Source organism: Muscardinus avellanarius (genome assembly GCF_963383645.1).
Source record: "Muscardinus avellanarius genome assembly, chromosome: 3".
Taxonomy (NCBI): domain Eukaryota; kingdom Metazoa; phylum Chordata; class Mammalia; order Rodentia; family Gliridae; genus Muscardinus; species Muscardinus avellanarius.
The window spans coordinates 154,585,345-154,608,206 of record NC_137788.1 but is presented as its reverse complement, the minus strand read 5'-3'; the positions used below and the strand labels follow the sequence as shown (position 1 = coordinate 154,608,206).

Genomic DNA, 22,862 nt, shown 5'->3' with positions numbered 1-22,862 from the left:
GAAAAGTTTTGCATCTTAATTAGAAAAAAGTCTGCCACTGAAGTAGCTAAGATCAGGGGTATGAATAAATCTTCTACACATGAAATTGTGATGGGAGGAATATGTTACCAGTGCTAGTTTTACTGTCACTTCAAACTGCAAAAGTTGTGTCTGCAATATGTTAACAGTGCTTAAATAAGGCATTATTAGGGTGTGGTATTATCTGGGGTTTGGGGCATTCAAGCGGGGGAGGAGATCTTAAGGCATATTCCATAGGACAAGGGGGGGGGGTCTGTTCTTTGATAAACATTATTTGGCATTTCACTTTCAACCAGCATTCATTTTTCAACACAGTGGCTATTTAATCAATTAGCAATTGCTTTCCATAGGCGGTTTATTACAGGTTGATTTGGTCCTGCTCTCGCAATTCATCTGGTATTTGTGTCCTAAACTTTATGCTGAGAATTCTTGTCAGGCTACAGGAGGAAATAAGCCTCTCTAGTGAGGCCTTCTTGTAGGGAAAATTATTTCATTTTGAAATTCTATAGCAAAAGAACAACAATGAACTATTGGTTCCACTTTTACATAAATACGGGGTTATTTTGCTCCTGAAAGTTTTCATTCAAATGACTGATCTGATCTTACATGTCTGCTTAAAAATGCCTGACTTCGGTCGTTACAAAATGACAGACTATGATAAACTGGATGATAGTTGGAAGCCAGACAATGAGGCATTGTTTACACAGAAGATTGAGTAACCGGCTTAACAAAAGAGGTTCTTGGGTGTCTATTGTGTGTACAACTAAGAGATTTACTGGAGCTTTTATAATTTCTGCAAGGCTCTTTTTCAGCCAGCTTCATTAACTTGAAGTAAATCAAATCATGCAGAAATCTGGCCAAGACAGAAAGAAACCCAGGAAGATATAATATGAAGGAAAACAGACGCGAGATAAGGTTTAGAATCTTTGGCATTTTTCATAAACATTTTGTTTGAATATTATTAAATTACAACACAGAGACAAAAAAATAATATAGGAAACAGGTCTTTTTACGTCAACTTTTTTTTTTTTACAATACATACACATATATAAAACTTCACATACAAAGTATGTGCCAAGGAAATAGTCTTCAAAGTTTAAATAGCATTTGAACAAAAAGACATTTGTGTATATTTTAAGTATGCACAAAATCAAGGTTTTCTACTGGGGGAGGATGCAGGAATCAGATTTCACGAGAGGAGGAGATTTTCATTTTGGGGTGGTACAGTACTTTTCTAGTAACTGGGTTCTGAAATGTTTATTGTGTACAGCTTATTTTGACCCTAAGGAAAATGAAAAGCAAGCTTGGACAATGTTTCTTCTGTTGAAAATATTTGGGAAAATGAAATGATGATATTTAGGTAAACTCCTCATGTATTAGTCTCTTGCTCTTTACGCTCCTATCTTTCTAAATACTCTCAGGATTCATTCACTCAGCCCCAAATCCTGCTTTTCTGAAGCCATACATTGGCATTTTATTTTGGACATAAGCAAAAAGTAAAGACAGAAGAAATGGCATTTTAAGGCAAGTCAATACTTTCATGAAACATTCATCCCTCCAATGAGTGGTCATTCAGACCCCGAGGACATCCACTGCCAGCAATGGACCAAAGCTAAGCTGGCAACCAGCACCAAGGATTGCCAAAAATTTACATCCACATCCTTAGTAATTGTACAAGACTCCTAAAGATTTGGATTCATTCTGGTAATTATTACAAAATCTTCTTATACATTATTTGGATAGACGATAGCTACCGATGACTTATTTCAGATGAAACTTACGAAGACAGTAATGTGAAAGAAGAGAACTGAATCTTACTGAGAATCTTTTGGAGGGATGAAAACAAGTTCAAGTCCCCCCACAGTCCCAGAGGCTCCTGGCTGTTGTCGAGGAAAGCAATCAGGGCGACCTTGCTTCTTTTCTTATCTCAGGGTAAAGGGCTGTTTTTTGTAGTCTCAGCATCGGTTCCTTTTGCTGGGATGACTGTCCATTGCACGTGGACATTCAAGTGTAGGATGCATGTATGTGAAGAAGAGGGGAGAATATAGAGAGGGCTCCACCTGGCACACGTTCCTGGACCCACAGGTTCCGGTGGAACAGCCCTGACATCAGCTGAACCGAGCGCACATGCTCAGGTTCTGAAGCTCAAAGTCAGTGTGCATCTTTGAGGGGGCCGCGCTTCCTCCGCATGGGGCTGTGGCTGCCACAGAGTTTCAATTCTGAGTACTGCACCTGTGAAAACAAACAGACGTGAGGCTGGCAGTGAGGTAACCCTAGCTCAGCCACAGAGTGTGTTAATGGCTCCCCAAGGACACACCCAGGCAAGGGAAGGAGGGTTCAGAGGTAATGAATCATTTTCTAAACACAGGAACATGGAGGGATTAATTGCAGGAAGGATTTGAAAAGTCATGCATCATTTCTTGAAACCAAAATATTAAAAGCAGGTTTTTCTAATGAGAGGCAGGGGTTTCTACCTGCTCTGGGCACTTTAAGACAACCTTAATTTTGTGTGTGCCAGTTTTCAACTGTAAGGAAGCTTAATAACTGCCTCTTGGGAATGTTTATCTTAGTATGTGATGTAGCAATTCACTGAGAATTATTCATTTAAAAGTATCTAAAATCTCGGAGAAGGAAAAATCACAGCCAATTAATAGACATTTTGCCTAAGAGGGGAGAAAAGTGCTGAAATTGATACTGGGTCTCAGACTTTATTATAGATTTCTCTTAAAAATTAATTTCATTTGCAAGGTAATGGCTAAAACATCTGACAGTTATGAGCACGTGGAACATCCCAGGGACACGCAGTCATTGTGTTCTTAGCAAGGGCCCGTGGCAAGATGAGGATGTTGCTAGCATCCTACCAATATTTCTAGGATGCCCTTTTGTGTCTGTGTTCATGCCAACTCCAACTGGATGACCACGATAGGCTACACACGAGGGATCCTCAAGGATGCTTGATAGAAATTTCCGATCTTCAGGGGAGCAGCTTGAGCTCATGCTAAGGGTGGAGCGAGGGGACCTCTCTCACAACGCCCTTTGCTGTGTAGGCTTTGATAGGCTGCTGGTGGAACGCCTTGATTTAAACTAGTGTATTACAGACCGTGTGTACTACTATTTTCAGTATTTGTGCCCACATCCCCAGGGATGTTATGCTTTGCCAAAAAGGAGATAAAATAACTCTCCCATTCCCATGTTTTGTGAAGGTTGCCTAAGGGAGCAGAGAATGACATCCTTGTTGATCTTATAATGCAAAATAGAAGCCAGATGATGATGATGTATTATTGTTGTTATTTACTCTGGAGATCGAACCCAGGGGCATTCTACCTCAGAGATATACCCCCGCCCCTTTTTTCAATTTGTATCCTTTATTTTGAAACAGGGTCTCTCTAAATTACCACCTGCTGGCCTCCAAACCTGCAACCCTCCTGTCTCAGCCTCCCAAGTACTGAGATTAGAGGTGTGCACCACTGAGTTTGGCAGAGATTATTTTTTTTAATTGGTGTGCAAATACTAAAGATTACCTGCACGGGTACTAAATATATTCTAACAGTTCATTGTATCTTAAAATGAAGTAAAAAATAGTATATCTATTCTAATCTCTCCTGGAACAAAGGGGAAAGAAACTCTTAAGCTCTTTGCACCTCCTGTCCCCCAAAATCCCCTTCAGGTGTCAGGGAACCAATGATGTTATGGGGCCTAATGATGAAAACTGATACCTCATCTGGGATTTTCCCTGATAATAACACCTTGTGCCTTTGATCCTCTGATGGTATTGCATGCCAGCGTCTCCCACTACACCGAGTCAATGCTCACTATTCTCCATTAGAAAAATGGCTTCCTGCCCTCTTCCCTCTGGATTTATTGCCGACTAACCAGCAGGGGCCCACGCTGGGCTATTCTTTGGGACTTTATGGTATTTTTGCCTCTGTTAATCTCCGTGTAGCCACATAATTAGTCTCTGCTGGACTAAGTGACCATTACCTGTGACTAATACTGGTGATTGATCTCACATTAGTTCACGTCGTCTCTTTCTCTAAGAGTATTGAGTAGTGAGGCCACTGACCTCAGCATCCCTAAGTCTTCACAGGAAGAGGGATAGAAGGGAGGCCCAGGAGATAATTGGGGAAAACAAGAATCAAAAGAATAATCCTCTGGTCCCCTACTTCTAAAATGCCTTGCATCCAGAAGAGGAAGAAAATAACCTCCAGTCCTCCGCTTTGTATCTCATGCAGTTCCCCTCACCAAGTTCCTCTTATCCTCTTAAGGGAGGCAAACAATCAAACAGGGATGTGCGCCAGCACACTGGAGCTGCACAGCATGAGTTCCAGATCACTCTTAAGTAGCTCTTTCTCAAGATAATTTTCTCCAATCATCTCATGCTTTGGACAGAGCTTTTCTTTGCCATCTCTCTGCAAGCCAGGCCTCTTGAGGGATTTTCTGATTCCTTATCTCAATTACGCACACAAGCACAACCCAGTGCTCCTCCAGCTTTGGGGCTGGCCAGTCTTCTGTGTTGGGTGCCTGTTGGTGGGGACCAAGCGTTCATTACATACCTTTTGAACATCTGATGGTACCCTGGAGAGGAAGTCTAGTAGCTCATTATTGTCGATGGAATAGGGATTTCGAAGCTTCTTAGTGAATTTATTTATGCCTGAAAAAAATAGAAACAGAGATCTCTCTATCCGTCTACCTACATACCTACCTATCGTCTGTCTTTACGAGCGTGCCAGACTTTGGGAAAGGGGGGTAATATTCACAAGTAAAAATTAGTGTGAAAACAATTACTAGACTTCAAGTCAGGCACATGTTGCTGTCGTGTGGAATCATTCACAAATGTCTTTTCCTAGAAGGAGGCAGGAAGGAGGGGTGTCTGTGGAAGAGGGGCTTTGCCTTCTTCAGCTGTGAAAATCCCATTACAATCCCAGCAGCAAAGCCACAGCAGCGCACGCTGAACTGGAGAGCTCATTGGCTTTTTTGGAATACACTGATTAACAGCCTCCTCTGCTATGAAAAGGAATGTCCCAGATGGGAAAAGGCCTTCATTAGCCAAAAACAAGTCCCTGCTTGGAGCTCTGGACCTGGTGTAGCTGTGGGAGGTGGAGGGCAGGCGTTCTCTGCTGTCATAAAGGGACTGCAGCAAATCCCTCTCCCTCCACCTCCCAGTCATCTCCAGCACAACCTCTTTTCTCACTGCACAACAGGACTGGATGTGTTGATTGTACTTCGATGCTGCGGGAAACTGTGAAAAGTTATTATTGGAAAATTATCTTACTATGGTTGCTAACAATTTATGGGCTGCAACGCTGGCATGTGGGTTTGTCGGGCGATGGATGCTAATTTGAGACAGGGACAATGGTAATTAGGAAGGAGTTGGACACGGAAGACTTGAATATACCATAGAGCACCCAGCGATGGCAGCTGCACTCTGGGCTCCTGGGTGTGCCCAGGAGACATCGCGCCGCGGTCTCTTCTTTAGAGGGGCGTTCCTTTCGAGCACCTTTTGTCTTCCACGATTTCTTGGAGCTGCTTTGGCTCTATCTAGAGCTCAGAGACTCTGGTCTTTTCACCAAATGTCAACCCTTTTTTCATGTTGAGTTTTAGAAGCAGAAAGACTAGGTGGCCTTCTGAAGTTTTGCCACAGGGTGCTTGTTTAACAAGGATCGCATCTGAAGGCCTGTCGGTCCTGATGATGCTGAATGAATTCCGAGCTTGGTTGTGCTCTGAATGGCTCCTACTCAGAAGCCAAGTTCAACAGTCCCCACCACATAAAAGGTCTGATGTTTCCTTTATTCATTAAATAGGACTTTGCTTTCATCTCAGGACTGGACTTCCTGCATGGCATTATACCTGACACAATGCCAACCTCCAGGCCTTTCCTTGGGGGGTCAGATTTACATCTGCTTTGCAAATGGGGGCCAGCCATTGTTCCTGGGTAAATGGCAGCTTGGTGGCTGGGCTGGGGAAGGTTCCCCGCAAATGATCCCCTTCCCGTCAAGTCAAAGCTGCACTCTGCCTTTCTTCCTTCTATCTCCACAGCAAGCCTCGTGTTTCTAACTAAAATTTCCCCCCCGCGTTCCTTTAAACTAAAACGCTCTCACTGTGTTATTCTAAAGACGTTTAATTGTAGCATGGGCTTTTTGGCAAAAGAAAACAGACGAGGCAAAATGATGGAGGGAAACAAAGACGTATTGAGAAAAAGATATATCTTCTATTGTTAATTATATATGGTCTGCGCATCTGGAGTCTTTACAATGAACAGCAAGGCAGGGATAATATCACGGCCGATCAAAACACGGCATTCTTAGTCACGGAGAAGATTACAAACCTGCACAGCAGCTCAAATGCACCAATAAAGGCAAACGTAGTCCACAATGCACTGAGGCTGTCTGTTTGAAAAAGTTAGAATAAAAATTTCAAGGCATTCAGATTGTGCTCTTCAAAAACCACACCTTATTTGTGAGGGTATCTCGGGCTTGAACACTTCAGTAATATCACCATATTATCTGCCATGTGAGATCCAGCGCCAACAAGATGACTTTGGTCATCATAAAGGAGCGGTGGGGCAAAATCATAATGGTCATGATGCAAGAATCCCTGGACCCCAGCTGCAGCTACATAATGTAGCAACTATGTGATTTCAGGCAAATCACTTAACCTTCCTATATCTCTCATATTTCTTATAACAAATATTTAATAATAAAGACCTGCCTAAATGCTTTTTAGATTGGTAGGAGGATCATGCTGAGCAGAAGAGGCCAAAAGAACGCTGTAATTTTAAATCGATGGAGGGGGCTATCATTATTGCTATAGATGTCAATTATCTAGGAAGACAAAGGAATCACTGATGGAAAAGTTTTGCACTAGTATCCAGGTGATCACACAACCAAATTTGGAAGCTATGGCTTCATTCACTGAAATAGTAATTTTATATTTTTTAACCTAAACAATACATGCAGAGAGGTATATCTACTATAAATTTTTCTTTTAGCTAAGCACTTTTCCCCATCAAAAAGAAAAAAGAGTAGCAAGAAAAGATACTATCATTCAATAGTCCCAGATAATAGGTCGAATAGATCAGTGGGGTGGAATGAGTCCCCCAGTAGAAAGTTAGGAGGAGCTGGGAATGGTGACCCACATCCATGATCCTAGTACTTGGGAGACTGATACAGGATAATCACAGGTTCAAAGCCAGACTCCACAACTTAGACCCTGTTTCTAAATAAAAAATAGGGCTGGAGGTGTAGCTTGAATATAGAATGCCTCTAGTTCAAGCCCCAATACAAAAAAAAAAAATAAGAAAAGAAAGAATTGTTCAGGGCTGCTTTGCTTACTTGGTATCCTGGAAATAACCACTTGAAATAAAATAGCATTGTTTTCCAGATATTTAATGTAAATTACTAGCATGTAGCTCCAAGGGGGAGTAGAGCAGAGGACCTTGGCTTGTTCATCAAACCTTGAGTTCCTTTCATATAAGAGATACCATGCTATCAATGGGAGAGAAATATTTAAAACATCATTCCTTATTGCAAAATGCTCAAGAGTTAACTTTGGGAATTCATATCTGTCTTGAAAAAGACATAAGTGGCTCAGACTCGAACTATAATTAGAACATCTCTGATAAAAAACAGACTAGAAGAAATATGGGAAACCTCTCAAACAGAAATAATGCATGGGATTGAATCCTAAGAAACACTGGGCATCCTCAAATGTCCACATCAAATAAGTGATGAAATTCCAGTAGATGATTCCTAAAGATAATTTGAGATACTCCTCTTAAAACCTATATCTAACTTAATTTTACATCTCAATTAAAAAAAAACACTACAGTTCACATAAGAGAAGGGGTAGACCTAAGAAAATGTCACTCAGAGCAGAGATGTGCAGCTTGCAGACTCAGGCACTCATAGTTTCAAATATGCACCCCAAATTTCTCATCTCTACATAGCAGCCCTAGGATTTTTAGGGCTGAAAAATGAAAAGTGTTTTACCTATCCAATTCTTACAGGGAACTTGTGAGTCCAAGATTATTTCCCAAAGCCATTAAGAAATTAGGCTGTTTTCATGTGTTTATGTCAAGTTGCTGAAATAATTAACTCTTCTACAAATATGTTGCTTGAATGTGTATAGATATGTGGGGAAAATATTTAGGCTCTCATTCAACATTTTAGGACTTTGTAAAACAGTTAAAAGGAAAAGTAGAAGTTTAAGACACCTAAGTATTCATTTTTCTATGTGAGAAAGTATCTGCAGGGGAAAGAGTCATATGAAAGGTGAAAGGATGCACCAGGGCTCTACTAGCTAATGACTTCCTCGTTCTTTTCCTACAATGAGACCTAATGGGATGGCAGAATATACGCCAGGATGGGATGAGAAAGGGCAGAAGAACATGTTTGGATTATGAAGACTTTGGATGGCATTTTCTGTAGTAAGAACATCAGTGCATTATAAACTCCCAACTGTCATGCAGAACCAAAGAACCAACCTATGAAGTTCCAAGGTTTACTGCCTTCTCATCAGAGCACAATAAATCCACGTTGTTTAATATTTTTATCTATAAACTGAACAGTAAATAGAACAACATTCCATTAAGTAAATGCAAGGGGTTGTTGGAAAGCTGCCAAGGTCTCAGAGGATAAGATCAGAAGTTAAAAAGTGACTTGGGTAAGTGAAAACAGGGGTTGGAATCTAAAAATAGACAAAGGAGGAAACAAATAGTGGGCCTTTCCTATCTCTAGTCCACATCTTTGGATTTGACCAACTGTGCACCAAAATTATCTGGAAAAATTACTTCTGTACTAAATATACTTTATTCCCTAAATGATATAATGTAATATAAGGATGACTGAACATACAGAGGAGGATGTGCATAGGTTGTGTGAAAACACTGTGCCTTTATACTCACGGGACTTGAGTATCTGCAAATTTTGGTATCCACAGAAGGTTCTAAAAACAACCTCTTGAGGAAACCCAGAGATGACTCTATTGACCTTCTTTGTGAAGAAAAGGATGCATATAAATTAAGTATGCATCAACAGTTAAGGACCAACTGTAGTATTCAACTAATCTGAACTTAAAAATGGTAAACCAGTAAAGGAAGGGATATAATTGTGAATCATATCTGATCCAGATTGGACCACAATTTTAAGACCGAAGTTGTATATGTGATTAGTAATTGATTTTGGAAACTGATACTTATAAAAGTTATTGAAAAAGAATGAGAGCATCCAAATTATACAGATAATATCCAGCATATAAAGTACTCAGGAAAATATTGTTTTGTGCAGTATGCCTGTTTAATCACTGAGCCCTTCAGGAGTCCCATGCTGTCTCTTAGGGACCAAAGTTGCAATCTATGCTTGATTAAAAGAGGATTTTCAATAAGAATGAGGATGCTCAGGTAGTAAAAATCAAATTCCTGCAGAGTCAGAACGTATACATTCTTTTCCTGAACTTTCTCCAAAGAGAGAGGCTTTTTAAAGATTTTTATCTCTTAAATAATAGAGAATGCTACATAATACTCTTTCAAAATCTGTGTGTGTGTGTGTGTATTGGCTTTGGAAGAGTTCTGCCACAGTGGATTCTCTTAAGAGTTCTAAAAATGTTGCAGCTTTTACCAAGCATGTGCCTGCTCTTTGAGACTGTTTAGTGATGAATGCATCTCACCAGTCTCTCATCTTTGTGACTTTCCTGAACATCTTAACAATGGGAGCTCCTGAGCATTGGTAGAGGCAGCTGCAGCCACAGGAAAAAAAAAATCTGCCACCTTCTCCACCAGTAAGTCAGGGCAGTGCACTCTCCTTCTGTCAAGCAATAGGCCAGCTCGCAGCACATACAAAGATCACAACGCTGTTGCTATATTGTCCAGTTGGTAGCTTGAGTATTAAGTCATGAAATTCATTTTAAGTTTGGCTGTTCTTTTCTTTTTCTTCTTTAAGAGTAAATAAACTTTACAAACTTCCTTTCCTTTCCAAAACTGGTTACGGAGTCTCAGAATGTTCCTCCTTCACCCCATTGCTTTCTTATTTAAGCATGAGCTTACCTTTAATTTTTTTTTTTTTTCCTTACAGGGGAGATGAAATGCCAGGAGCAACCTGGCAGTGGCCAGATCTACATTTATATTATATAAAGAACACCGTGCAGGTGTTTGCTGACTGTTTGAGCCACAGCGTTTCCGGAAAATAACTGGGCCACCGCTATATATTTGGAGGGGATTTACGTCTGGGAAAATCCAAAGGGAAATTGCCGGCAGAGTCACATTTTTATGTGATCGCAATTATGCAAGGGATCTATAAATATCTATGCTGCTGGTTCACGCAACTGGCCTTTCCCGGGAGGTCCTGAAAGTTTTCACTCCCCAAATGCTCTCCTCTATCTCATGTTTAATTGCCAGCCAGAGCACATTAAAAGTTTATAGTCACACTTTAAAAATGAGTAATTGGTTCTTACCTGGAATTGATGGCTAGCAAAAGCACCATGTCAAACTTACCCCAGATTAAAATGATGTACCGCAGGGGAATGAAGTACAATGTGATGGTGGCCACTGCCAGGATCAAACAGGCCAGCAAGGACAGGAAAGGAACCGTCCAGTTAAATGTGCTGTGGATGAGCCAAAAAAAAAAAAAAAGTCACTTAATCTGCTGCTCAGTAACTTCCACAAAGTCGTTGTGCCAAAGGTATTTTATAAACATATAAGTAAAATCGATTGAAAAAAATTTTAAGCACCTGGAGGTAGTATACGCTCTATATATGTATTGAAGTATCACTCCACATATCATTAACGTCTACAACTATGCTTCTATTTTTTAATCCCTAGTGATAGAAGTCTGCTAATTATCAATGAGGAGATTATTCTAAGCCCACTTGCCACACATCAGAATACTGGGGACTATGCTTTTCTGGAACCAACAGTTGCTAAAAGACGGCTTTGGAATCTCAGTAAGACTTAAAACTGCGATGTCACCAAGATGGCTCTGTGCATGGAGATCTTCAAAAGTAAGCTTTCATTAGGTCACCTCCAAATTACACACAGCTGTAAATATTTAGAGAAGGAAAGATATTATTACAGTGATTTTGTGTTCTCTAATAACTGCTATTTAGGACTTAAAAGTTTCATTTACGCCAGAAGGCTAACAGTGCCCTGGATTGAGTGGGGGAGCATTGGCTGTAAACCATCACACTGCTGATTACAGTAAATGATTTTACCATATCTTATTCTCACGGAGCTCTTGGCTTCTCTGATTGCACCCACTCTTTGGACTGCTGTGGGAATGGAGACCCAGAATGTGAGATGTGAACTTGAATGCACCGTGGAGGTTCTTGTGTAGTGATAGAAATCCTGGGCACTACTGAGGATTGATAGGTGCCTAGAATATTTCTTCTTACAGGTCTTCATCCTTATATATGGATTTCTCTATGGACCCTATGACTTGTATGAGGAATACACTCAGGTAAATATTTTTCTGGTTTTTTTTTTGTAGAAGATGGGGCGAGAAATATATTACTAACATCATTTAATATGTATCACACATTGTACCAACATTTTTAAATATATTTAGACCAAAATGCTCTTAATTTTACCAGATAAATATCTCCATTTTACAGATGAGCAAATTAAGGTTGAAGGAACCCAGTAGGTAAGTAATCAAAATTTTATTAATAACTCAGAATGCCTTGTATTTCAGTCTCTTCTTAAAATGGAGTATTACCAGTATTTTTCATCTCGGCCCATTGAGAAGTATTATATAATTTATCTGTTTATAGGGGTGAATTTCTCACTTTTACTTTAGCATCTTCTAATGTGCTTATTGGTCATTTTAAGCTGAATATTAGTGAGAAGTTATTTCCTTAACTGGAGCCACATTTTAGGGAAGTGCTGAAGAAAATTGATTATAAGCTGTTTGACTTTGGGAAATTAATCAAGCTAAACTATATTTTTCTTTCTGCAAAATATGTACATTACGTATTTTTCCTGGAAATAAACAAGAACTTGCATTTGAGTAGTTCAGTATCTGGCACACTGTAAAAAAAAAAAAAAATAGAAAGCAGCGACTATTTGAGTTTTTCATTTTTTTGATATTAAAAACATTTTTTTTGGTACTGGGGGTGGAGCCCAGGGGCTTTCTACCTCTGGGCTACACTCCCAGATCTATTTTATATTTTATTTGGAAACAGGGTCTCACTAAGTTGCTGAGAGCCTCACTAAGTAGCTGAGGCCGACTTCGAACCTGTGCGATTCCCGTCTCAGCCTCCCAAGCGTGGGGATTACAAGTGTGCGCCACCATGCCTGGCTAGTAAAAACATTTTTGATATTCATAATAATTTTTTCAGTTAGCTGCTTTGTCTTTGCTTTAAATTTTTAAAGAAAACGTATGTATTTTTATATTGTCAACTTTTAGATTTGGCTGGACATACAAACTCCCTAAATTCAGTAACATTACACCATCCATCAATAAAAAAATCGCTGTTTCCCCTCCTCCTTTAAAGTGTCATATTTATGTTCTTCTGAATTTTCATACATATGTAGGACTGTTCCTGACTTTCTAGAGTAGAACTTAAGAAAAATTCACAGTACGTGTTAAAATGCTATTTGGACTCCAGAATTGGTCCACCTATGTACAGAAGGAATTTAACTGGCAGCTTCTTCTTGCAAGGATATTGGCAGAATGAATGTCTGCTGCATCAATGTGGCTTATATAAGCATCAAAATAACCTCAGTATCATTAAAGGGGGGATGCCTAAATTTAAAAAAGTCTAAAACTCTAAGGGAAACACAAATTAGATTTATATTCTGTGGTACTATACAGATTTTTAAGAAACAGAATAAAGGACCCTAGAAAAAGTCAAACTGCAAAAGTGAATGCCTTTATGTAATTATTAAATTGGTCTGTACATGCACCATGCATATAGGTTTTTTATACTGCAAGGACATCTGTTTAGAATATATTTCAATTAATGGTAGCTAAATACAATGGTAGGAAAGGAAAAAGAAAATAGAGTATAAGGGTAGACTCACTAGCTATATTTGATAGTTTTTATAATGGATGTTTGTTAGATATAATAAAACTAAAATAAGTGCAAAATATTAAACTTTGTACGTTTTTGCATTTGTTAAAAGTGGAAACATAGTAGTGGATTCTTCCAGAAAATCCACAGCTATGTAGCAACATAGCTGTGGATTTACAACCACCCTTTTTCTCACCTTGGCAATTTATTAACCTAAGAGTTGATAATTTCAAAATATCTGCTTCAATATCTATTAATCATACATATAACCATAAGCAATGTACTCAACTTTTCATTGCTTTAGTTGTTTCACTTGTAAGATGGAAATTACAACATCTCTTCTAGAGATGTCCTGAGGATTCAGTGGCTTAATAAATATAAAGCATTTTAAAACAATGTCATATCTCTCTTCCAGCCTCTGTCATGTGAGAGCAGAGTCTTGGTCTCTTCCTCTGTGTGCTGTCACCATGCCCTAAACCCCACAGACCCAGCCTTACATGGACTGAAACTCTAAAATCTCCAGAACTGTGAGCAAATAAGTCTTCCTCTAAAACAACAATAATATGTTTTTGTTATTATAAAAAAGTGACATAAAAAGAAAGCAAGTTATATCAGGTAGAATCTTGAAAGTAATAAAAGTTGCAAAATGCATAAACTTACTTCTTAGAGTCAATACGATTCCCTTTATAGCATCACCACCAGTTTTCAACAGAGTAAAATGCTACATAAAGACTTTTAAATTATTTAAGAAATAAAGCTATCACTAACCTGCAATGAAAATAGAGGGTAAAAATGTAAAAAAAAAATCCAGAAGGTAACCAAGCTCCAGAGTCAATTTTCACTGTAACAACTGTTCCCAAATATTGAGATTTGGATGTTTTACTGTTACCATGTTACTGGGATGATGTGTAGAAGACAAAAGATAAAGCCTAGCATGTCCCCAAGGGAAGAATCTAAAAGGAGACCACCATGTGAAGTTTATGTAGTCAAGGTAAGAATGAGTGAATGTGAGAAGGAAACCACACATAAGTAACCATTAAGTATAAATCTTTTATGATTTTGGTGCCAGAGTTTAGAATTGAGGTTATGCTACCTGTATAAATAAAAAAAACTAAAAGTATTAAGGGAGGAAAATATTGGGGGTCCCATGTAGTTAGTAGACCAAGGTCACTCAAGCAATTATCTCTAGGACCATGCACTCAGATGTCTGAATACTCCCCACGTAAAAATCAAGGAATACAAATTCACAGTTAAAAATGCAAAATATCAAAGAACATACAGCACCATTTGACTGACCTATCAGACAGCAAATTCTAAAATAGACTTTAGGAATTGAGATTTAACTCAATGTACTAAATGATAACATTTATCATAGTAAAAATTGTAACAGAGGGAATGAAAAGTGAAAATATGTCAAGAGCCTTTGAAAATAAAGTGGAACCCTGAAAATAAAAACTACAGTGATTAAAGTTAGAAACCCAATGAATCAATTAGACAGCAGCTTAGATAGCACAGGCATGAAGACAGTGCAATATCACATGGCATCACAGAGTGTAAAACTATGGATGGTACCAAAGATGTTAGGAGACACAGAACCCAAAGAAGGTTCCTGCATTAACCAGAACGACTAATTTTAGTTGATGGTAAATCAGTAACTACAAATCGACAAATAAAAGTGTTATTAGAGGTGACATGTAGAAAAAAAAATGACTTAGAAGATAGTTTTAAAAAAAATCACTGCTTTAGGCAGGGCGTGGTGGCACACACTTGTAATCCCCACGCTTGGGAGGCGGAGACAGGAGGATCATGCAGGTTCGAAGCTGGACGTGCTGGCTTAAGAGACCCAGTTTCCAAAAATAAAGTATAAAATAGGTCTGGGAGTGTAGCCGGGTGGTAGAAGGGCTTCCAGGAAGCCCAGTACCACCAAAAACAAACAAACAAAAAAATCACTGCTTTAAACATGTTACTAATCATATTAAATTTAAATGAACTAAAATCCCTCAGTTGAAAGATAGTGACTGCCAGGTAAAAGAGACATCTGAAGTAAAAACAGGCTGAAAGAAAAAAAAATATATATGGAAACGCATATATCAGGAAGAAATAAAAGAATGGTGGCATAGCTGTATTAGCCAATAAGTCAGGCAAACAATACTGGTAAATAAGCCAATTCACCAAGAACACATAATTTTACCATTTATAAGCCAAATAATATGACTTCAAAAGCAGAAAACAAAACCTAATAAAACCTCAGGGGGTAATAGCTCTACAACCACAGCGGAATATTTTCCTAACATATCTCTAAGTAATTGATAAAATGAGTCAACCAAAAATCTTAAATTAATCAATAATTTAATAAAGTTCATTTCACCCAATCTACTTTTTAACCTCTGGAAAATTTACAAAAGTTAGCAATTGTAGGTCAATATTGTGTAAACAAAAGTAAACTAAGATAGAAACCAAAATAAGAACTAGAAAACCCACAAAGTTTATTAAAATCAAGAAATGTACTACTTCTTGGCAAAGGAAGACATCAGAGTAGGAATTAGAAAATAGCTTTAACTAAATCTGAATGAAAATGAAATTAGTTTATGACCAAATGTTTAGCATGGAGTTAAAAGTTTTGTTTATAGGTAGTTGTAGAATTTTAAAACCTTTTTTAAGGAAGATTGAAAACAAGTGATCTAATCATCCATCTGAAAGAGGTAGTATAATAAATTAAGTCCAAAAACAGTAACTAAATTTAGCAAAAGAGAAAAAAGATTAGCAAAGCAAATATTACTCCCATTACTTATTAAGAAAATGGAAAAAATATCAAGCCTATGTTTGGACAAGGATATAATTTTTAATACCATTATGCCAAAATAGCAAATTTAAATCAAATGGATAGTTTGCTTGAAAAGTAGAGATTATAGAAACAGATGAGAAAAATAGAATGGCTAAATATAGATGTATGTATTTATATACTATATATTATATTAAGATTACACACACCCCTACCTAAACTGAACATCTAATTACAAACCTCAAAAAAAAAATTGAAGACCTGGATGTCTCAGCAGTAAATTATATTATGCCTTAATACCAAGCTTACACAATCACTTTCAAAGAATAGAGGTAAATATACCCAGACTTGTATTTTGAGAGTTTGGAAGAATGCATGAGAAATTTTCATAAGCAGAAAATTAGAAGTCAATCTAATTGTCATAACTGCAAAAATCTTAAGACAAAAATCCAGTAAATAAATCTGATCTGATATAAAGGGATTTTATAGCCTAGAAATTTGGATTGACTCCAATAGTATAGAATGGCTTAACACTTAAAAAGCAATCATAGTAATTCTCCACTTTAACAAATAAGAAAAAGTACATCTCTTCATGAGTGCACAAACTAAAAATGTTTGACAAAGTTCAATTTATATTCATGACAAAAACTCTAATCAAACAATCAAAATTAAGGAAATGTCCTTAATTTGATAAGTTATCTTTACTGAAACCTATAGCAAACATCATTCTTAAGGAGAAAATATTGTAAGTTTTCTCTGAGATTGCATAAGAGAAAGGAATGCCCACCAGTAGCAATACCAATCAATATGTTCCTAGAGATAGTAGCCAGCACAATAAGGCATAACAAAGTTATTCTGATGTAATGTTGATGTAACACTAAATCCAAAATAATCTTCATATAAAAATCATGATCACTAAGTTTACCAAGGTTATTAGATACAAAGTCAGTGTAGAAAAACTCACTTCAGTTTCATATACCAATAACAAGTAGGAAATAAAATTTGCAAAAGATACCATTAAAAATAACACCAAGCAAATCAGTTATGTAGGAATCTTATCTCGCCAAAGTTATCAGGCTTCTATATAGAAAACCCTAAAATATGGAGACAGAGATTATCAAAATGGTAGAGGAAGATATAAAGAGCATATATTAGAAAACTTAGTTTGCCAAGATAGCAATTCTTTTCTAATTCATATAATCCTAATAATGAACCTGATATTTATTTGTGTGAGTACAAGCATGAGGTGTGTCATGTATATTTGACCTGAATCCTAGAAATGGAGTTGTGCACATGACTCAAAGCCTACCAGATTGATCTACCTACAGCCAAGTCAGCACACTTTTGAGTTCACCAACCCACAATCTTAGTGTTGAAATGTTTTTAAAAAAAGAGGCTGGGGGTGGTGGTTCACTCATGTAATCCCAGTATGTGGAGGCTGAGACAAAGACCACAGGTTCCAGGCCAACCTCATCAACTTAGCAAGACTCTGTGTCAAAACATAATAGTGTTTGGAGTATAACTCACAGGTAGATAACTCCTGAGTTCCATTCCCAATGCCAGAAAAAGGGGGGTAGGAGAGAGACATTTACTTGGTTTAAGACAAACAACAACTTACCAAAAATATTACTCATTATTTAAAGTGATTACTATATGTCATATACTATATGTCATATATATATATATATATATATATATATATATATATATATATATACATACATACACACACATATATATTCATCTCATTCTTCAAAAAATGTTATATAGTAGAAGTTATTATAGATGAGCCCTGAATCAGGTTAACTAAATTTCCCAACATTACTCCCTCCCACATCAATGAACACAATTGGAAGTTGAGTTCAAAATGTTGGCTCAAAAGCCATTCTGACAAGTACGAGGAGTGGTTCTTGAGCAACAATTATATATTTTAAGACATTTAGTCAAGATGATGGTGATCACATCCAATAGGTAAATTCAGGTCACTCCTCTGGTTTCACTTCTCTGCACCCCCCCCCCAAATTAGCTGTCCCTCTGTGTACTGCAGTTACCATTAATAGTAGGACAGCCATGCTCTAAGAATTTTATGGAAGTATATTTGCTAGTTGCCAACAGTTGGACAAAAATCTTCCTGGCTCATAAGCACTGAATCACAATAGAATTCCAACAGAGTTACACATGAAATCCCGCTTGAATGCCCAGTAGGGACTTTAAGGTCACTGTAGTGATGAATGGTCCAAGAATAAATAGGAGTCGCGCCTTGTGAGCCTTCCTGTGTGGCAGCTGGCAGAACAGTGCTCTGTTGATGGGTTGAAAACATGTCTCCAATGGGCCACCACAGCTGTGCCGGGCGCAGCTGGCCCTCAGAGCACTGTTGAGCTTGGAGCCTGTTTAGACCGCTGCCCTCTGTCCCATCGCACCCATTTCCTTTAACATTATCAACTGCACAACGGCTCCACTTGTGTTTGAGAGATGTTTAAGAATGGAGACACTTTGACCAAACAACATGAGCTTCCTTCCTCAGCCTTGCCCCCACTCCACATCCTCTTATCCTCCTCCCTGTCAGCACATCACTCTTTTATGAAACTGGCTTATGCCATTCCCCTCAACGTCCTGCGAAGTGCCTCATCTCCAAGCATCACTACCCCTATCCCCTATGACACAGACATACTCAATCTCCTATACCTCCTTGTACCTACCACCTAGGTTTGAACATTGAGACTGTAGACAAGGCCTCCAACCCACTGAAGCCCCCATTCATCCATTCTTTGATTATCTCTCTCTTTTATTTTCAGAAATACTTATAAGTTGTTGCTTCTGCAAGATTGTCCTCTGTCTTTTGGCCTCTCCTTTCCTGGTCTGTCAGTCCACCCAGTATCCTATCTTCCTCTGTCTAACACCAACACTACTCAATTCTACTAGGCCATTACTGTTTTCTCCCTCGTGGAAAAATAGATTCCTAGAGGAAAATGACATTCTAGCATAATTAATGAAGAGGACAGGTTTAATTCCAAGCTCCAAGGCTTAAGAACTGTGTGATCTTGGCTTACCTATGTAATCACACTGTACTCTAATATCCTTATCTATAAAATGGGAATGCCAACTATCCTTACTCCATAGTTTTGTTGGAATAATTTAATCCAACTCTCTTAGGCACTCTTAAGAACAGGTTCTGTGTGTATAGGGTCTAGCATGGTGCTATCCAATGTGTCATCAGTTGACTTTGATATTATGTCTGTTATTCTGAAATCATTTCTCTTAGACCAACTCAGTGCCTGAAACTCAACAACTGATAGTTGAATGAATAAGAGAACTAAGATGTTTTCCATATCACTACACTCATCATTGTCAAGTATCTTTTGGTTAAACATTTTTGAGAAGTCTAGGAATTGTCATTTCGATAAAACACAGAAGGATACAACAAATACCTATCTATCTATCTATCTATAATCTTGCATCTAATTTTTTTTCCTTTAAGATATCATTAACAGAAAAATAATTGTACTTTCAGTAAAAATGCATTAAGTGTGTTTAAAGGTGATGTTAGCCGGGCGTGGTGGCATACGCTTGTAATCCCCACGCTTGGGAGGCGGAGACAGGAGGATTGCGCAGGTTCGAAGTTAGCCGTGCTGGCTTAAGAGACCCTGTTTCCAAATAAAAGAACTAAAATAGGTCTGGGAGTGTAGCCTGGAGCTGGAGGTAGAAGGGCTTCCAGGAACTCCAGTACCCGCCCCCCAAAAAAAGGTGATTTTAACCTATTTTTAACCAAACATGTTTACTGTGCAGATAACAGATATATACTCAAAGGCAATGCTGCCAATAAAGAAAAAAGTGGTATTCATAGAAAGTTGCATATTTATTTTTATATCTTTATAACTTATTTATAGATCCTGGTGTTAATCATTTATTGGCTTCCTTGCATTTTGATGTTGCAAACTTTCACTGGGATTTTAGCAACAACTTTAATCTCTTCTTTACTCAGGCAATTCCAAAACTAACATCTTCAACAGAATTAGAGTACCCTCCCATAGACATGACCAACAGGGTAAGGATTCAGTCTTGGAACATACCTGGCACAATGCTGAAGATGAGAAAATGAAAGAAATCAATTTGTTATCCAATTCAAAAACATTGAAAACTTTTCTGTTGTGTTGGTAGGAAGTGAAGACCAAGTGATACGCTTTTACAATGTATATAAAACAAAACAAGAGTCTTCCTTAACTAGGACTCCATCAAAGAAGTTAGTCCTGCTGCCCCGAAATAAGGAGTGACAAATTATGAGTCAGCACTGAGGAAAATGGAGAGTGCCTCCTTCTCAGCAGAATGCTACTGGAACACCCAAATCTCCTCCCCATTCTTTTAGGTATCAACTGCTTTTACGCACAAACTACAGATTCGGGTTGCTGTGTCAGAGACCATATGCCAACAAGAATGAAAATATTTACTTTCTGGCTTATTAAGGAGAGTTTGCCGGCCCCTGTCCTAGGAGATGCATGTATGTGGCGAATTCACTTCGAGTGTATCCCACTACAATGCTGCTTGTTAGATGCTATTTTTCTGGAGAATGGAGAAAAATTCATGGTATTTACTGTGTGCTGAGCTTCAGATAATTTGGCTCCTTTAAAGCATATTTGCTTCCTCTTTTTAAACTTCTGAATATGGTAATCTATTTTTTATATCTCTAATTTATCACCCAAACCAGGCTATTTCTGAAAGTGAAAGCGGGCACTATTAATAGTTATGCTGGGACAGCTAGTGTAAACTAAGCCATATGGTCACCGCAGCTCTGAGGCACCACCCAACTGTGAAGCTGACAGGCCCCAAGCACAGGCAACCAAAGTCACGCAGGTTTGTCCAACACCATAGCTTCTGTTTTTGCATTTTCTGATCCCAACACCCCCTGCCCCCACCCATCCTCCCTGTGGGTGGCAGGTCTGCGTTGTATCCCACGGTACACATCCAGAACTTACTTTTTAATTCTTTCTCCAAATGAAGCTATTTCCTCTAAGACGTTTTGAACCGTGGAAATTATATCCTGTACCATATAGATCCTCTCAATTAACCCCTTTTTCTCAGATTCCTGGGAAATATAAAAGAAGAATATACATCAGCCACATTACTTATTATCATCTCATTATAGTAATTATTGAGCCATGCTGTATATATAGATTTTTATCAACAGTGATTTGAAGAGACACGTCATAGGCAGGTGAGGGTGCAACATACCTGCAATCTCAGGACTTGAGAGGCTGAGTTGGGAAGACAGTTGGTTTAAGACCAGCCTCAGCAATTTAGAGACCTTGTTTCGAATGAATGAATGAATGTAAAAAGGGCTGGGGTATAGCTCTGAGGTACAACATCCCTGTGTCCAATTCCAAGTACCATATACACACACAAAAAGGAGAGGTCTTATTTTTCACAATTTAAACATTTACTTGCTCAGAAAAGTCTGCAGTCACCCACCACAAGAGTGCAAACCACTACTGTCACCTCAGTGTCATGAAGTAATGAACAAAACCCTGAGAAACAGGGGCTTCGGTTCCCCACACAGCAGCGGCCTCCCTCAGAACGTCGCAGTCCCTTCTTCCTGGTGACTGTGTCTTCTGTCCTCACTAGGTGACCCGCCAGCTCACCCCTGCCCTCTCCGACCACTCCCCTTTAGAAATACTCCAAGTATTGATTGAATACTGTGTTACAGGTGCACATGTTTCTCTAAGCAGTTTCTCTAAGCCACAGTACTCTGGCTGCTTAATCAAACACTGCTGCCCGGCAAGCCACGCTTTCAACATGTTGTCACCTGGAGGAACATTTCAGCCACCCCCTGGAAACCACTGCAGAAACCCAGTGGGCACCTCCAGACGTGCTGTGAAGCGACCATATTGTATATTATTGGGGCTGCAGCCCACCTGATCTGCCCCCACCCCAGGATGCTTGACAGTCGATGTTGTCTTCATAAAGTGAGAAGCAAATACAGGTTCCTGTTTCTCATTCATTATGCAAAATGGAATTTAGCTTTCTAAGAATATTACCCCCACTTTGCCTATAGAAAACCGTAGATATATTCTATCATTGCGCGGTAGATATGCTCTAAAAATAGTGAAGAAGCAGGTGTGGTGGCACACACCTATAATCCCAGCATTTGGGAGGCTGAGACATGAGGATTATAGGCTTGAGGCCAGCTTCTACAGTTTAGCAAGACTCTCAGTAGTTTAGTGAGACCTTGTTCAAAATAAAACAGGGCTGAGGGTGTAGCTTGGAGGTGGAATGCCCCTGGGTTCAATCCATACTACCCAAAATAAATGAAATTAAAATTACTCAAATGTATGAGGAAAGAAACTGCCCCAGAACGTTGCGTTTTTATACCACTCCTTACATCCCGGCAGTATGTTTCAGCTTCCCTGTGAGCTTGGCTGGCTTTTGCCAGTGTTCTCTCTGCTCCTGCCTGTCTGGGTCTGTGCCGACATTGGACCTACTATCTGAAACCTAAAACCTCAAGAAATCTCCAAAACTTCTTTCCTATCTAGAAACTTGCCTGGGTTGGAATGACACTGAATGAGTGAGCTTGAGATCTAGGAAGACATTCCTATGGTACTCTCTGTGTTGCCAAAGAACAAAAATCTTTATCCTCGGTTCCCTGCTCTATCAAAGGGAAGAAAGGTCAGAGGGAAGGAAGAACACCATGCTAGCGAGGTTGCTGGTATAAGCAACAATGTGCAAGGAAGTAAAAAAAATAGATAATAAACAAAAAAAGGTACAACTTCCTTTCTTGCATCTGTTCTTGTTTATGAAGCTATGGTCGAAAGAACCAGAGACAGGCAGAGATGTGAATGCACCATCACCACCTCCTCTGCAGTACAGGGTGCTAGAGCGCTTTAGTAACTTTTTACCATCTGGTCCAATCATCCCATCCTCTCTTATTCAAGCATTTCATAAAGAAAGGAAAACAGGACTCCTTGTTTCCTCTTGCAGCATCAAACCTCCAAGACATCTTTGCTTTTGATCCGCATTTTAAACGCTTGTTTTCCCTTACGATATCTCCTCAGTTTGTGTTAAAAATTAG

General features: G+C 38.7%; 1 protein-coding gene across 1 annotated transcript in view; it reads right to left on the bottom strand.

Annotated features, from left to right (window-relative positions):
- Positions 1-2,169: 2,169 nt before the first annotated feature.
- The window catches only part of MCTP2 (multiple C2 and transmembrane domain containing 2), a gene marked incomplete at both ends in the record, with an annotated part of 168,067 nt that continues 147,374 nt past the window's right edge, over positions 2,170-22,862 (bottom strand). Inside the window, 4 exons of the mRNA XM_080691701.1 lie at positions 2,170-2,250; positions 4,572-4,669; positions 10,505-10,614; positions 20,773-20,882. Of these exons, the coding sequence (XP_080547827.1) occupies positions 2,170-2,250; positions 4,572-4,669; positions 10,505-10,614; positions 20,773-20,882 (399 nt within the window). The remainder of the gene's footprint in view (positions 2,251-4,571; positions 4,670-10,504; positions 10,615-20,772; positions 20,883-22,862) is intronic.